This window comes from Aulonocara sp. 'chitande type north' Nkhata Bay, linkage group LG6 (assembly GCF_057382095.1).
Source record: "Aulonocara sp. 'chitande type north' Nkhata Bay isolate Kocher_YH1m ecotype deep benthic linkage group LG6, A_spYH_male_GT1.1, whole genome shotgun sequence".
In the NCBI taxonomy this organism is placed as follows: domain Eukaryota; kingdom Metazoa; phylum Chordata; class Actinopteri; order Cichliformes; family Cichlidae; genus Aulonocara; species Aulonocara sp. 'chitande type north' Nkhata Bay.
Window position 1 is genome coordinate 44,151,798 of NC_141349.1, and position 14,145 is coordinate 44,165,942.

The 14,145-nt window shown below is 45.7% G+C and overlaps 2 protein-coding genes across 3 annotated transcripts; one reads left to right on the forward strand and one right to left on the reverse strand.

The window, feature by feature from the left end:
- The first annotated feature begins 129 nt into the window (after positions 1 to 129).
- On the forward strand, positions 130 to 6,012 carry acaa1 (acetyl-CoA acyltransferase 1). 2 transcript variants are annotated; one of them, XR_015129975.1, is made up of 13 exons: positions 130 to 422; positions 959 to 1,052; positions 1,141 to 1,198; positions 1,268 to 1,347; positions 1,424 to 1,466; positions 2,102 to 2,200; positions 2,550 to 2,630; positions 2,913 to 3,103; positions 3,176 to 3,355; positions 3,571 to 3,626; positions 4,354 to 4,499; positions 4,581 to 4,963; positions 5,058 to 6,012. XR_015129975.1 is itself a non-coding variant. In XM_086297187.1 (12 exons), exons 1-12 carry the CDS (start codon positions 237 to 239, stop codon positions 4,654 to 4,656), a joined length of 1,290 nt encoding a protein of 429 aa, XP_086153313.1. In that variant the 5' UTR covers positions 130 to 236; the 3' UTR covers positions 4,657 to 4,988. The 2 variants fall into 2 exon arrangements, 1 of the variants encoding a protein (XP_086153313.1); XM_086297187.1 differs by lacking the exon at positions 5,058 to 6,012 and having other exon boundaries at positions 4,581 to 4,988.
- A 3,822-nt stretch (positions 6,013 to 9,834) lies between these two features.
- LOC147328652 (E3 SUMO-protein ligase ZBED1-like) lies at positions 9,835 to 14,015 on the reverse strand. The gene is made up of 3 exons (XM_086297168.1): positions 11,178 to 14,015; positions 10,749 to 11,001; positions 9,835 to 10,583 (listed from the first exon to the last, which is right to left on the reverse strand). The coding sequence occupies exons 1-3, from the start codon at positions 12,293 to 12,295 to the stop codon at positions 10,167 to 10,169; spliced, it is 1,788 nt and encodes a 595-aa protein (XP_086153294.1). The 5' UTR covers positions 12,296 to 14,015; the 3' UTR covers positions 9,835 to 10,166.
- Between the last annotated feature and the right edge of the window lie 130 nt (positions 14,016 to 14,145).

Sequence of the window (14,145 nt, forward strand, 5' to 3'; positions counted from 1 at the left end):
TGGCCTTATCCTCATCGACATGCTGCTCTGTCGTATCTTAATTGGGGATAATTAAAATTTTCTGATTCTTTTCGTCTGACCTGATAAATCCGCTGCATGCGCGCGCACTGTTTGTCCCTCCGCTCCTCCCGTCCTGGCTTTACGAACCCGGATGTTGTTGGAGCGGACTCTGGGTTCAGAGTCCAGTCTGGAGCCGAACTCCGCTCCGCGAGTCTCCTCTCAGCTCCTCCGCCGTCATGCACAGGCTGAAGATCATTTCCGGACACCTGCCTCCCGGCGGCTCGTCGAACTTCAGGCGGGACTTACGGAGGTCGGACTGCGGCTCGGCGACAGCGGCGAGCAGTCGCAGCTCCCCGGAGGACGTGGTGGTGGTTCACGGCCGCAGGACCGCGATCGGAAAGGCCAAAAGGGGAGGCTTTAAGGTGAGTGCAGGTTACCTGCCAACTGTGGCGAAGGTGAGGCCAGAAAACCACGAAGTTTGCTTTACGGCCGTTTTTACGGTGATTTTCACTGGTTTTAAGCTGCAGTTCCGAGGAAACTTAATATGACGCCCAGTTAAGTCTCTTTATCATTAATCTTACTTTTTATTTCAGATTATTTTCTTTAGACGCGCTTTATTTAAGCAGGCGGCTTTAGGTTCAGAGCAGCTGTTGTTTGATCAGTTTTCTATTTAGAAACAAAGTTTACATGGATGTAAATACAAAGAAAATTCTCACAACAGTGTTTTATATATAAATTATTTGAATGTGTTGTTTGATATCACGCAGATTATTTTCTGTGAGGCTGACAGCGTGTGGTCAGGATGACCTTTGACCTCCAGTCACAGCGCCTCACTTTATTAATATTTTTAAGGGCTCAAAGTTTAAACGTGTTTTGCTGTGGTGGGCGCTGTGGGATCTTTATTTATTTTCTGCTTTGCTGTGAATAAAGTTCTGTTTAACTCTTTCCGCACCTCCAGGACACCACGCCTGACGAGCTGCTGAGCGCCGTGATGTCGGCCGTGCTGAAGGACGTCGGACTGTCGCCTGAGCGGCTGGGAGACGTCTGTGTGGGTGAGGCTTTGTCCTTCGCGTCTGCTCTGATGTGTCGGCTGACTCACCTGTCTGCAGGTAGGTGAAGATGTAACCTCTGTCTGTTCAGGTAACGTGCTCCAGCCCGGCGCCGGCGCACTGATGGCCCGAGTGGCTCACTTCCTCAGGTGAGTCTGACGCCTCTGACACTCTCCTGCTGTTTGTCTGCGCTCCTCACCGCTCCGTCCTCCTTTCAGCGGCTTCCCTGAGTCGGTGCCCGTCTACACGGTGAACCGGCAGTGCTCCTCCGGCCTGCAGGCGCTCTTTAACGTAGCAGGTAACGCCGCCGTGCTCCCACTAACCCAACCGCCCGGTTTTTACCCGAATGACCGAATTCTGACCCGTGTGTGCAGGAGCCATCAGGAGCAGAGCCATCGACCTCGGCCTCGCCTGCGGGTGGGTTTAACACTCGATCCAGATGTTGTTAAAAAATTGCTCAAGTAAAGCTGAGAGTTTTAAACATGAAGAATATTTTTCATGTAAACAGGTGAAGTTTAATTTTTTTAAATAAACACACATAATGAACTATTTTACTTTTCTTAGCTAATTTATGACATGTACTATGCCATCGATGTACGGAGGCCCAGTTCTGCCAATAATTACCTCATAATTCATTAAAATGTTTATTATAAACAGTGAGTGAGTAGATGGTCGTGGTTTTAAAAAGTCCAAATCTGTTTTCTTCCTCTAAAAATTCTTATTTGAAATAAAATTAAGGAGTCAGGAAAATTACAGGTTAGACACAAACAGTTAATTTAGATCTCTTTGAACTTTAATCTGACACAATAATAATAATAATAATCATAATAATAATAATAATAATAATATCTGAATTTATAAAAAGTCACATTTGATTTAAAAACTAAACACAAATTGATCAAAAGTACATTAAAGTGGACATACCATAATAATCCTGAGCAGATCACAGTCATGGTCATACACTGGGATTAAGCTCCTATGGCAGCGTGTGGACACGTTAACCGTTTTTATGACACACTGACAGAAGTGATGCGTTTCCTGTTTGTTTGCAGCGTGGAGAGCATGTCGCTGCGAGGGATCGGTAACCCGGGCGACCTGAGCTCCAGGCTGATGGACAACGACAAAGCCAGAGACTGCATCATTCCCATGGGGTGAGACGCTTTATAATTCCAGATGTTGTTTATGATCGTCGACGCGCCGAGCATCGGCGAATCAGATTGTAGATCCTGTCCAGCTGAAAGGAGGACGTTTCATAATTTATTGTTCCTGATTTCGCTGATAAACACTAATTATTCTCACACAGTGCTGCATGTGTGAGCAGACGTTCTGATCATAACCAGCTGCAGAATTTATCCTGAAGTGATTCAAAAATGAGTCGCGTCACTCCTGACAGGCGTCATTTTGTCGGTTACCGTCTATAAAAAGCTGAAATATGACTCCCAGCTGAAATGTTAACGGTTATTTTTGTCTTAACTGAGACGTGTCGTGTTTGTTCTGCAGCATCACGTCGGAGAACGTGGCAGAGAGGTTTGGCGTCTCCAGAGAGACGCAGGACGCCTTCGCGCTCCGCTCCCAGCAGAAGTAAGAACATCTCAGCAACACGCAAGAATCTCCTGCTCCATATTTTCACTCCGCGCGTGACATTAATAATCCGCTCGGTCCATCCCCACTTTAAGGCCAGCCCCCTTTAACTTTCCTCTGATTGGCTGCCTGGAAGCTTCTGTCCCCTCTTCTGTGACATCACAGAGATGCAAGAGCAGAAAAAACTTGAGTGTTTAGAGCAGCCAAGTCAAACAAACTGACGCATGTTTAGGATTGTTTCTGTTTCCATTGCAACCAAATCCCGGTCCTTCCTCCACACAGTGCGGCGCGGGCGCAGAGGGCGGGTCTGTTCGACCACGAGATCGTCCCCGTTACCACCAAGTTTGTGGACGACGAGGGCAAAGAGCGTCAGGTGACGGTCAGCAGAGACGAGGGCGTGAGACCGGGGACGACGCTGGAGGGGCTCGCCAAACTGCGGCCGGCCTTCAAGCCCGACGGCAGCACCACAGCAGGTCAGAGTGCGGGCGGGGCCGCAGAATGAATCTCGCTCGGCCGTCAGGAGCTCACGTGCTCGTTTGTCTCAGGTAACTCCAGCCAGGTGAGCGACGGCGCGGCGGCCGTCCTGATCGGTCGCAGGTCTGCGGTCGAGGCGCTGGGTCTCCCGGTGCTGGGGGTCCTGAGGGCCAGCGCGGTGGTGGGCGTCCCTCCTGATGTGATGGGCATCGGACCGGCGTACGCCATCCCGGCAGCGCTGCAGCAGGCAGGTAGGAAGTGTTTGTACGCCGACGTGTCCTCCTCCGACTTCGGATTAAGATTCATGAAAGACGTAATTAACCCAGAGATCTTTGTTCCAGTATCGTTAGCATGTTTCCTACAGGTTCCTGCCTCCTCCTAAAGCTGGGAGGCGGGGCTTAGCTCACCCGTGAACGTGGAGGAAAGTGTGAGTTTGTCCAACATGTCTGAGTTCTTCTCTCTGCAGGACTCTCTGTGGCGGATATCGATGTGTTTGAAATTAACGAGGCCTTTGCAAGTCAGGTGAGTTCAGAGACGACGTATCGCTTCAGGCAGGTAGCTACTCTCTCCAAACGAACACTCCTGCCAGCAGGGGGCAGCATGTGAGTCTATGTGTGTGTGTGTATAAACTCAATCCCTTTTTTAGTCTTATTGACGGGTCGCACACTGGCGTGGTGGGCAGCACGGTTGCACCACAGCGAGAAGGCGGGGCCTCTCCGTGTGGAGTCTCTGTCTGTGGGGGTTCTCTCCGGCTTCCTCCCACAGTCCAAACAGTCAGTGGGGTTAACTGGTGATTCTAAATTGCCCATAGGTGTGCGTGTGAATGGTTGTTTGTCTCTCTGTGTTGGTGGTGGATTGGCCACCTGTCCAGGGTGACCCCGCCTCTTGCCCTATGGTAGCTTGGATAGGCTGTTAAGGATACGTGGAAGAGAATGGATGGATGGTCTTACTGACCAATCAGAGTCAAGCATGATAACATTGTTTTTAAATAAATATCACAGTGACTCTGTGCGCCACCTTGTGGTATAGTGTTGCAGTACGGCCCGAGTTCAGCTTCAGTCAGTATCTCTTTAACACAGTACAGATAAAGTATGAAGTCATCAAAGCGTTTCCACATGCAGGAATTTACCCTTTGACCTCTCAGTCTCCAGACTTTGTTCATTTGCTTTTGTCTTTTTAAATAAAGATTATCACTTTAACCTTTGGCCTCCACCTCTGTCTCGCTGCTGGTGGTGGCGTTTCCTCTCAGGCGGTGTACAGCGTGGAGAAGCTGGGGATCCCGCCGGAGAAGGTGAATCCGAACGGTGGCGCCATCGCTCTGGGTCACCCTCTGGGCTGCACCGGCGCCCGGCAGGTGGTGACGCTGCTCAACGAGCTCAAACGCAGAGGCAGGAGGTCGGTGTCGACGGTCACGCGTTCGCCTCCTCGTACGTTTGAAAACGTGTTCTCACTGTCGCCCTCTTGTGTTCCCCGCAGGGCGTACGGCGTTGTGTCCATGTGCATCGGGACCGGGATGGGAGCTGCCGCCGTCTTTGAATACCCCGGAGCGTAGCTGCTCAGACTGACCCGTCGCCTGAAACGCATCGATCAGTCGAGGCCCGTCACGTGACCAATGGAGTCGCTTCTGTCTCGGTCGCCCTTCATGTTAAACTGTTGGAACATTTCTAACTGCAGCTGATTCCGTGCCTTTGTTTCCTGATGATTGATCATTGATAAATCAGCAAAGATCAATAACTCACATTTACTTCCTGCTAGCTGAGCTGCTCAGCACGACTGTGACATTCAGAGCTGCATCAGGTTCAGGTGTCTCGGTGACGCTCTGAAGGACCGATCCAAACCAGTGACTCTGCCTGTAATCTGTAAGAATAAAACATTTCCACATCACCTGATGTCTCTGAGGTCTCGACTGTTTAGACTTCACCGTCCTGTTTCGTGGTGTTCTCTTACCACCAGGGTGCGCCGTTAGTGAAACGTCACAGTTTTCACACTGAAGCATCATGGAGGTCTCGTGTTTATTCTCACCACCTCTGAGGTGGATGTGATCAGCCTGGGAGGAGCAGGTAACTTGGCAACGACGGGCATGTCCTAGCAGCGTGACTCTGAAGTGCTGGACTGTTTGTAGGTTTTCTCCCCAACAAACAACAATGTCGACGAAACGTTTTGCGCCATCAAAGGCAGCTGTGCAGCAGCACCTGAAAGGCAGAGGACGATGCTAACCATCGCACAAAAAGTTGGACTTCTCGCCATGCTAAGGGAAGGTAGAAGTTACTGTTCTTGCTTCCTCTACTTCCGTACCGTTGATTCGTCAATGTTGAATTCTCTGCAGCTGCTCTACTCTCATGTTCTGGACCTGAAAACAGGGTTTGACCTTTGGTTTCATCCTATAATACTGGACTCATTTTTCTACGTAGGTTTGAACTTTGAGAGTTTAAACAAGAAAGAAAAGTGTGACAATGTTCACGCCTGTCTGAGAAAAGAGTATAAAGTGTGCAGTGAGGGGGTTTGACAGCCTTAAAACATCTATAATCATTGTAAAAAATAAAGTTGGCTACTTCGCGGATTTCACCTATCGCGGCTTATTTTTGGAGCGTAACTCCTGCGATAAACGAGGGACCGCTGTACCACCCTACCAAGTCTCTTGCCCTTTGACCCCCAAATTTTCTTGATCCGTCTCTGTCTTGAAAGAGTAGTTGTCAAACAGCTAACAGATCATCTGCAGAGGAATGGCTTATTTGAAGAGTTTCAGTCAGGTTTCAGAGCCCAGCACAGAAACTGCATTGCTGTCATCTCCCTTCTGATGTCTTAGTTCTTCGCTGCGACTCTCTGCGATCCGGTTTCTAGGGCCGCCCTTTTCCCTTCCAGCTACAATATCCCCGTTTCCCAGTAATCTCTGCTGTTCAATAAAAACTCTTGTAAATATTTACACAGTGTGTTTGTGTCCACGCTTTGTGCGAACCTGAGGTTCATGACAGGATGATGGACCTGCTCGGCAGGAGAAAAACAGGAAGACACCGGCTTTATTTTGTCCAAAGTAAATGAAGATCCTCACCTGTCTGTGGCAGGAAGGCTAACTGTAATGCTCGTTTCTCAAAGGATAAAATAAGTTGATTTAATCACAGCTTTGACTCGCACTGCATTTGTTGGACAGAGGGGAAAGAAAGTTGTAATCCTTCACAGTAAAACCTGACGGTCCTTGTGCTCGGCCCCTCCCACAAACCTGCAATGCGACTGCTTCCACGTCAGAATCCAGAAATGAAACTGAGTGAGAGCTGCAGCTGAAACAAGAGCATTAAACTGTCTCAACAACACAGCAGAGCTTCTGTCCGACAGTGGTGAGTACAGATGACACGTTTTAGAGTCCAAACCAAATGTGACTTCCTGTCTATGTGGCAGGAAATCCAACTGTAAACATGTTCCTTCTCCGAAGGATAAAATAAGTGTTCATTCGACGGCATTTGCTGAACAGAGAAAAAGAAGTTTATCGTAAAAATGTTCCTCTGTGATCACAGTGCCTGAGAGGCTCCCCACTTTAACATCAAACAAATAAATTAAATCAAAGAATCTAACTAAATCTTTATCTTGTTGCTTTGCCAGGGCGTGTCCCACTTTTGCTCCTTGTTAATAAGTATAAACCATAAAATTATAAATGAGAAGGAAAGAAGCTCTGTGAAAAAGCTACAGTCAAGTCCTGTTTGTCTCTAAACAGGTTTGAGCTCAGACAAATCTGAATCTCTTCACAGGAACATCAAACTCAGTTCATCACATTCATTTTCACACAGCAGAGCTTCTGTCAAACACGGGTGAGTACAGATGATCACGCTTCCTGTTTCTACACAAATCTTCTGCGACACGGGCGGTTGCCCGGGGCGGCATCACGGGCATCGGCTAAAAAAAAAAAAATGCTTGTACTCATGCTGCCCCGACATCAGCCCGCGCATATCGGGAATGTCACAGGCACCGATCGGTTTTCTGTCGCCCATTTGCTGGGAGTAAGGGCGCCCTCCGTTTGCGAGGTGCGCCTGCTGCTTGCGGCGCAGAGAGGAGAGGGCGGGGCGGCGGGGGCTTCTCTGGCTGGCTGGAGCAGCATCTAATAACCATCTAACAAAATAAAACAACATAAAAACAAACCAACAAACACGAAAACACCAGACATCATGATACAGACTTATCATTTGCACCGATGTTTTTTAGAAATTCTACACGCGAAAAGTGAGCGCGAGAGCCCTCGGTGCGCCTGCTGAAGTCAAAGTAAACTTTATTGTCATCTCCGCTACAGACAGTCCAGCATATAGAGAGACGAGACGACGAGGCTCCAGTTACAGCAGTGCAAGTAAACAAACAATAAATATCAGAAGAGTAAGAAAATAAATCTACACTTTAGGACTCGGGGGTAAAGGATCAATAACAATTTAAAATTTACAGTTTGATGATTTAAAGTCTCACACACAACCTGTCGAAAGGGGCGGGGCCAGCTGCTTCCAAATAGAGCACATTTCATTCATAATGTTGTAAATCCAAGCCCATCATGTATTCATGATTTGAATCCTGGGTTGTGTGAAATCCCAGAAATAAACCTTAGACAAAGTGAATCTGTGAACTGTGTGTTAGGTTATGTTGTGCTGATCCTCGGGTTGGGGGACTTGTGTTCATACTGGAGGGCAAAATGAAAACCAAGATGGACAAAAACAGTTCAAAGCCATCAGGAGGAGAAACGAGCGAAAGAATCAGGTAAGCAGATGTGTGATTGGATAATGGCAGGTCATCCTGAACCAATCAGAGTCAGAATACTTCATTAATCCCTGAGGAAAATATGTGGGTTACAGTTGCTCCAAGAAGAAATGGTAAAAATAGCAACAGTAACAGACTAAACTTCAAACAATACATTATGTTACAGATTTTAATATTAATTAGTCATTGTCAATTGTTGATTCATCCTGTTCTCATTGTATGAAGAATCCGTTTGCATACTATGCATAGTCTCTCTCTTTTCATATGTGTGTGTGTACAACAGTTTTATGTTAATGTATAATCCTTAATATGTTTTGTTTGTGTGTGTGTGTGGGGGGGGGGGGGGGGGTAGAGGGAGTGTTCGCCCAGGGCACCAAACAGGCTAGGACCGCCACTGCTTCAGCTGTTCATCCCTCCTTTTATGAGAATCCAAGGCTACGTTCACTCTGCAGGTCTTGATGCTCAATTCCGATTTTTTGATCAAATCCGATTTTTTTGTCTGCTCGTTCACACTACAAATAAAATGCGACAGCAAACGCGCTCTAGTGTGAACGCTCAAAGCGGCCGCATGCACAAAAGAAGACGTCACACACTGTTTAGTCCCAGAGCAACAGTATTGTTTGACTGATGGCCGTTAATATAAAGACTTCGGACTTCACGTTTCCCAATTTTTGCTTTAAGTTATTTTGTTATTTACATAATAATGTAAATAACCTAATAATGATCCTTATTACTGTTTAAGAGAGGAGCGCTGCTTCGAAGAATAGCTGCAGATTTCTGTCACAATCTGCAGATTATACAGAACAAACAAAATGTTTACGTTGTCTTCCCAACAGTTTCACTAACATCTACACTGGATGGCCAGGAGGCGTTCACGATGTCTTCTCCGGCGCTGATAATTGGCGTCTGTCTTGTGTCAGTGACGTAAAAGACGGATTTAATGCGACATAACCATCAAACAGCAGTCGCTTTCTGAAACATCAGATATGTATCGGATTCAGCACCACATACGAAAGTGACCCATGCAGGTCGGATTTGAAAATATCGGATTTGTGCCGTTCACACTGTCACACCATGATCGGATAGATGGTCGCATAGGGTCAGAAAAATCGGATTTAATGCGCTTTCGCCTGCAGTGTGAACGTAGCCTAAATCAGTCAAATACATTTGAATTACTGGAGTCATGTTATAGTCAAATCTAAAAAAAAAAAACCTGGGTCACCAATAGGTGAACCGCAGTTGGAATATAGTCCCAGTCCCATTCTTAGAGGACCTGACCTGTTACTAGATTTGAATGGAGAGTTTCTATTTTACTCTGCACAACTTTTGTCATATTTACGGTATAGTTATTTTAATCTGCACCGCCTTATTTTTAGTCTATGTACACAGGAAGCACACAGACCAATCGCGTGCATTGAAGCTAATTCCATGTGGCGCTACTCAGCTTGTCACATAATTTATTCAAAGCGCATGTGGAAGAAAACTGCATGAAGACCAGATGCAGAAATCTGAAGAAGTAAGTCAAAGAAACAGAAGGGTTGAAGCTGAGAGGGTTCACGTGTGAAGTCTAGTTAAGGAAAAAGAAGAAAAGATGAAACTCAAACTACATCTTGTCATTATTTTTATAATAATAATAATAATGGATTGGATTGATATAGCGCTTTTCAAGGCACCCAAAGCGCTTTACAATGCCACTATTCATTCACTCTCGCATTCACACACTGGTGGAGGCAGCTACAGTTGTAGCCACAGCTGCCCTACCTGGGGCAGACTGACAGAGGTGAGGCTGCCATATCGCGCCATCGGCCCCTCTGGCCATCACCAGTGGTCAGAGGGGCCTAATTAGTAGTGCTGTCAAGAGATTAAAAAAAAATAGAGATTAATTAATTATGATTTTTAATTAATTGATCTAATTAATCTCTTTTTTAATCTCACCTAAAAATAGCTGAGGAAAGCCCTCAACTTATTGTGGCAGACCAAAAGACTGATATAACAAAGAAAGTGACTTTATAAAGTCATTTATTGTTTAACAAACGTTAAACAGATGCAACCATTTACATACTGTTGTATTCTTTTGTAAAATAAGTGGAAAAATAAATACAAATAAAATCAAATAAATTAAGTGCTGCAAGTTAGCACATCAGAGTTGCTCTTTTCTGAGCAATACAGCACTGAAATTCCTCTGCTTCAGATAATGAAAAATAAAACTGACATTGCAGTGCTGCAAGTTAGCACATCAAAGTATTCTTCCATCACAAAAAAAAGTGCTGAACATCAAGCAATCTATTCTAGTAGGCTACAAATGACACAGCAGCTATGCTGACCACATGTGTCTCATTTCTTCTTCCTCAGCCAGTCGCTAAGACACACCAGCCTGGTAACATTTTCTGGAAGCAAGGCTGCCCTTTTCTTTTGCACTATGTGGCCTGCAAGGCTAAAGAGTCTCTCACAGGGTACAGAGGTAGCTGGGGAGGCCAGGTACTTTTGTGCTAGGACTGACAGCTTTTCATAGACTCCTGAGTGAGCATACCACCACTGCAGGGGACAGTCATCAATACTGATGCTGGGTTCTGCTCTGTAGCGCTGCAGCTCTCCAGACTCAATTCCATCTTCTGAGTCAGAGTCAGACCCCAGAAGGAGTTCGCTCCTCCTCTTCTTCTGAGCTGGTCCATCATCCTCTGTGGAGGGCTGGAGACTATCTGCTCTTCTGGGCTCTGCTGCCTGGAGCATATTCTCCAGAATGGTCCACACCTGAATGAATGAATGAATGAATGAATGAATGATTGTGATTAAAACTAAGTGCTTTTATTTTATTTTATTTAATCTTGTAAAGAACTTTGTGTTCCATATAATAAATAAAAGTTTGATTTGATAATGAATTGGACTCATTAGTCCAGCTTAACCTTATTGTCCTACCTGTTCCCTCTTTTCTCTTGGAAGACATTTCAAATCCTTAAACCGTGGATCCAATGCTGTGGCCACCTCGAACCATATCTCGTTGCCATTAGCTCGTCGTGCTGCCAGATCCTTCTGGAAGGCATTCTTGAACTTCACCACGTAGGCAGGATCATCATCAGTAATGTCCATGACACGGTACAGATGGCGAAAAGCAGGCAGCACTACAGAGCAAGAGACGTAGGCCTCACCACCCAGCAGCTCTGTCACATACCTGCAGAGGTGGAGAGGTTTGCTAAATAAACCTAGCTGGATTCATTTAAATCAAAGTGTAACTGATTTCCAATTTAATTGTCCTTAAAAGTTCCTTGTTATGTTCATTAATTTTGATTTTACACATGTAACAGTAGTTTATATAATTAAAATGGGAAAGTGTTTATTTGAACTTACTTGCATGGTTCAAGCAGGAGCTCCAGCCTCTGCAGTTTCGCCCACTCAGCTTCGGTTGGCAAGACCAACCTGTGGTTCTGTTGGTCCAACGTAGCCTGGACAGCCTCTCGGTTACATAGGAGGCGTGAGACCATTGCGAGAGTCGAGTTCCACCTGGTGGGTACATCCTGTATAAGTTGATCGCTCTTCTTTCCGAGTGCTACTTGTTGTTGGTTAAGTTCTGTGGTACTCGCAGGGCTTTGTTTAAAATGACCAACAATCTTGCGGCACTTTGCCAGTACACCGACAAAACCACTGCTATCGAGACATACCGTGATGGTCCTCTGGAGAATGTGAGCATTGCAGGCGATGTGCTCATATGGAAGTGCTCTCATAGCAGCCAGCATGTTTGCTGCGCTGTCTGTGCCAATGGTGGATATCTTGTTTTCAATACCCCAGTCATTTGCTACCTTGAGGAACTGTTCGGCGCATTTATCAGCAAAGTGCCTGGTTTCTGTTCTCATGACGGTCAGTGCAAATGAGTTGAGGTTCCACTCACTATCAATAAAGTGTCCAGTCACCCCAAAATAGCTGTGGTTGCCAGCTGAGGTCCAGTGATCTCCGGTTATAGCAACACAGTTGGGAGAATCCTCCGCCAAAATCTCAAGTTTGTTTTTCTTTTCGCCGTCGTACATTTTGCTGATTTTGGTCGTTACTGTAGTCCTGCACGGCGGCTTGTATGACGGGTCATTGGACGCAATTTGCAACACCTCTGTCAATCCTTCGTCCTCTACTATATTTATCGGCCTACAGTTCATCGCTATCCACTTGGCAATAACATTAGTCAGCCTGTCGGTCGCAGACTTGCTCATACGAGGGGTATTCTCTAGTTTTGTTTGGCGAAAAGCTTTGCTCTGGCTTGCTATATTGCTAACGTCTTCACTGCTAGCTGTTGCTGCACTCGCGGCTGGGTGCTTTGCGTTGAGGTGATAGGCCAAACTTGAGCTGCTTCGGTGGTAAGCAAACTCCTTCTTACACTCTAGGCAGACCACTTTACCTTTGTCAATGGTGCCGTCGGGGCGTTTATGAAATACAAATTTCCCGTTCATTGGGCCAACAACTCTCAGATGCGCCTCCATATCCACACTGTAAGCTAATCACCACTTCTCACCTTGACCTCACGACGTGACTCCACCCCCAACAAGTCAAGCACAAGGAGCCCAGCACATAAAAACGGATTTTATAACATAGCAACTCTCATACAAAATCAATGACGTCAAGAGATTAAAAATTAGATTAACGAGATTAAAAAACATAACGCGCTAAATAGCATTGTAATTAATTAATCGCAATTAACGCGATAATTTGACACCCCTACGCAAAATCATTCCACGGTGAAGCCAACCAAGTGAACAACACTCCAGGAGGTTGTACCGATATCCAAATCTACCATAAAGAGAAGACTGCATGAAAGTAAACACAGACAGTTCACTGCAAGGTGCAAGACACTCATACACAGGGATGGGTATTGATAAGATTTTCACGATTCCGATTCCATTTTCGATTCTGTTTAACGATTCGATTCTCTTATCGATTCTTTTTAAAAAAGGAGAACACTAAGGTCGATTAGCTTAGAACTTTGTTTTATATCTTCTCTTTGAACAAGATAGAAATTTAGGAGTAACATGGCCTTACAAACCCAACAGTGAGATCTTAAGAGATCCAGCCTACGGCTCTTCAATGGGGCGTCACAGGGTCCCCAGGAAAAACATTGTAAATGTAAAATAATAAAATAAATATTCTTCTGTAGCAATAACAAAGTTTAACATAAATTATTCTGTAGCAATTACACAAGAATATCCAGTAATGTCCCTGCCTACAATTAAACACATTCACTTACATCTGCTGTGGCAAACGGGTGCAAGCCTTTGACCACAAACTGAGTCTCTGCTCGGTGACGTTCGTCTATCCTGGCCTGAAAGGAGACGCTGCCGGCAGACTGCAGCGAGAACTGCCAGCATCTGAGCCAGACTCTGTCTCATCATGGTCACTAAATGCACAGTAATGGCAGGTTTGTAATAAGGCAGATCGCGCTAACATAATATGCACTGTTAGTTGATTATTTACCTGCCGCATTAACGGGAGAGGACGTGCAAACGTTACTGCTGCTGCTGGGTTGAGATTCACGAGTCCGGAGCGGAATTAAAAACACGACATTCATTTAAGGTCATCGCGTGTTATTCGTAGTGTTTCCTTAAATGAAGCATCTACTTTGCAAGTATTGCAAGTTGCCCTGTTGTCATCCACTCTCGTAAAGTATAACCAAACTTTTGATCGTTTGAGCCGCCATGTTTCCTGTCAGGTAAATGACGCTCCGCAACGCGGTGACGTCATTCAGGGCGACTGGAATCGATAAGGGAATCGTTTGCAAAAATGGCAAACAATCCCAAGGAATTGAAACAGTGGGAACCGGTTCTTGTTGAGAACCGGTTCCCACTGTTTTCGATACCCATCCCTACTCATAAACCTCAAGAACAGAAAGGCTAGATAGGACTTTGCTAAAAAAGAAAACCTAAGAAAAGCCAGCACAGTTCTGCAAAAACACTTGTGTTTCCTGATGATGTGACACAGGCCTGAAGCAGCTGAGTGAATTCTGAGCTGTTTAGAGACAGACTGTCTGCTCACATCCAGCTAAATTGGAATAGACCATGTGCACGTTAGCATATGCTACTTCCGGTGTGGAAACTCCTGTGGGGAGCTTTGTTTCCGGTGTCCTATTCGCGCCTGGTTTACGGTCCAAAACAAGTTAAGCAAATGAATGAATCAAGCGGCGATTTACATTTCTATAGATGTCTCGGGCATTTACCCAATATATCTGTAAATGATGTTCATCGACTTGTCGATATCTTTCCCCCGCGCCTCAGAGCAAAAGAGAAAATGCATTCAAATGTTATATTTCTCAGCTGTCCCTCGTTTATCGCGGGTGTTA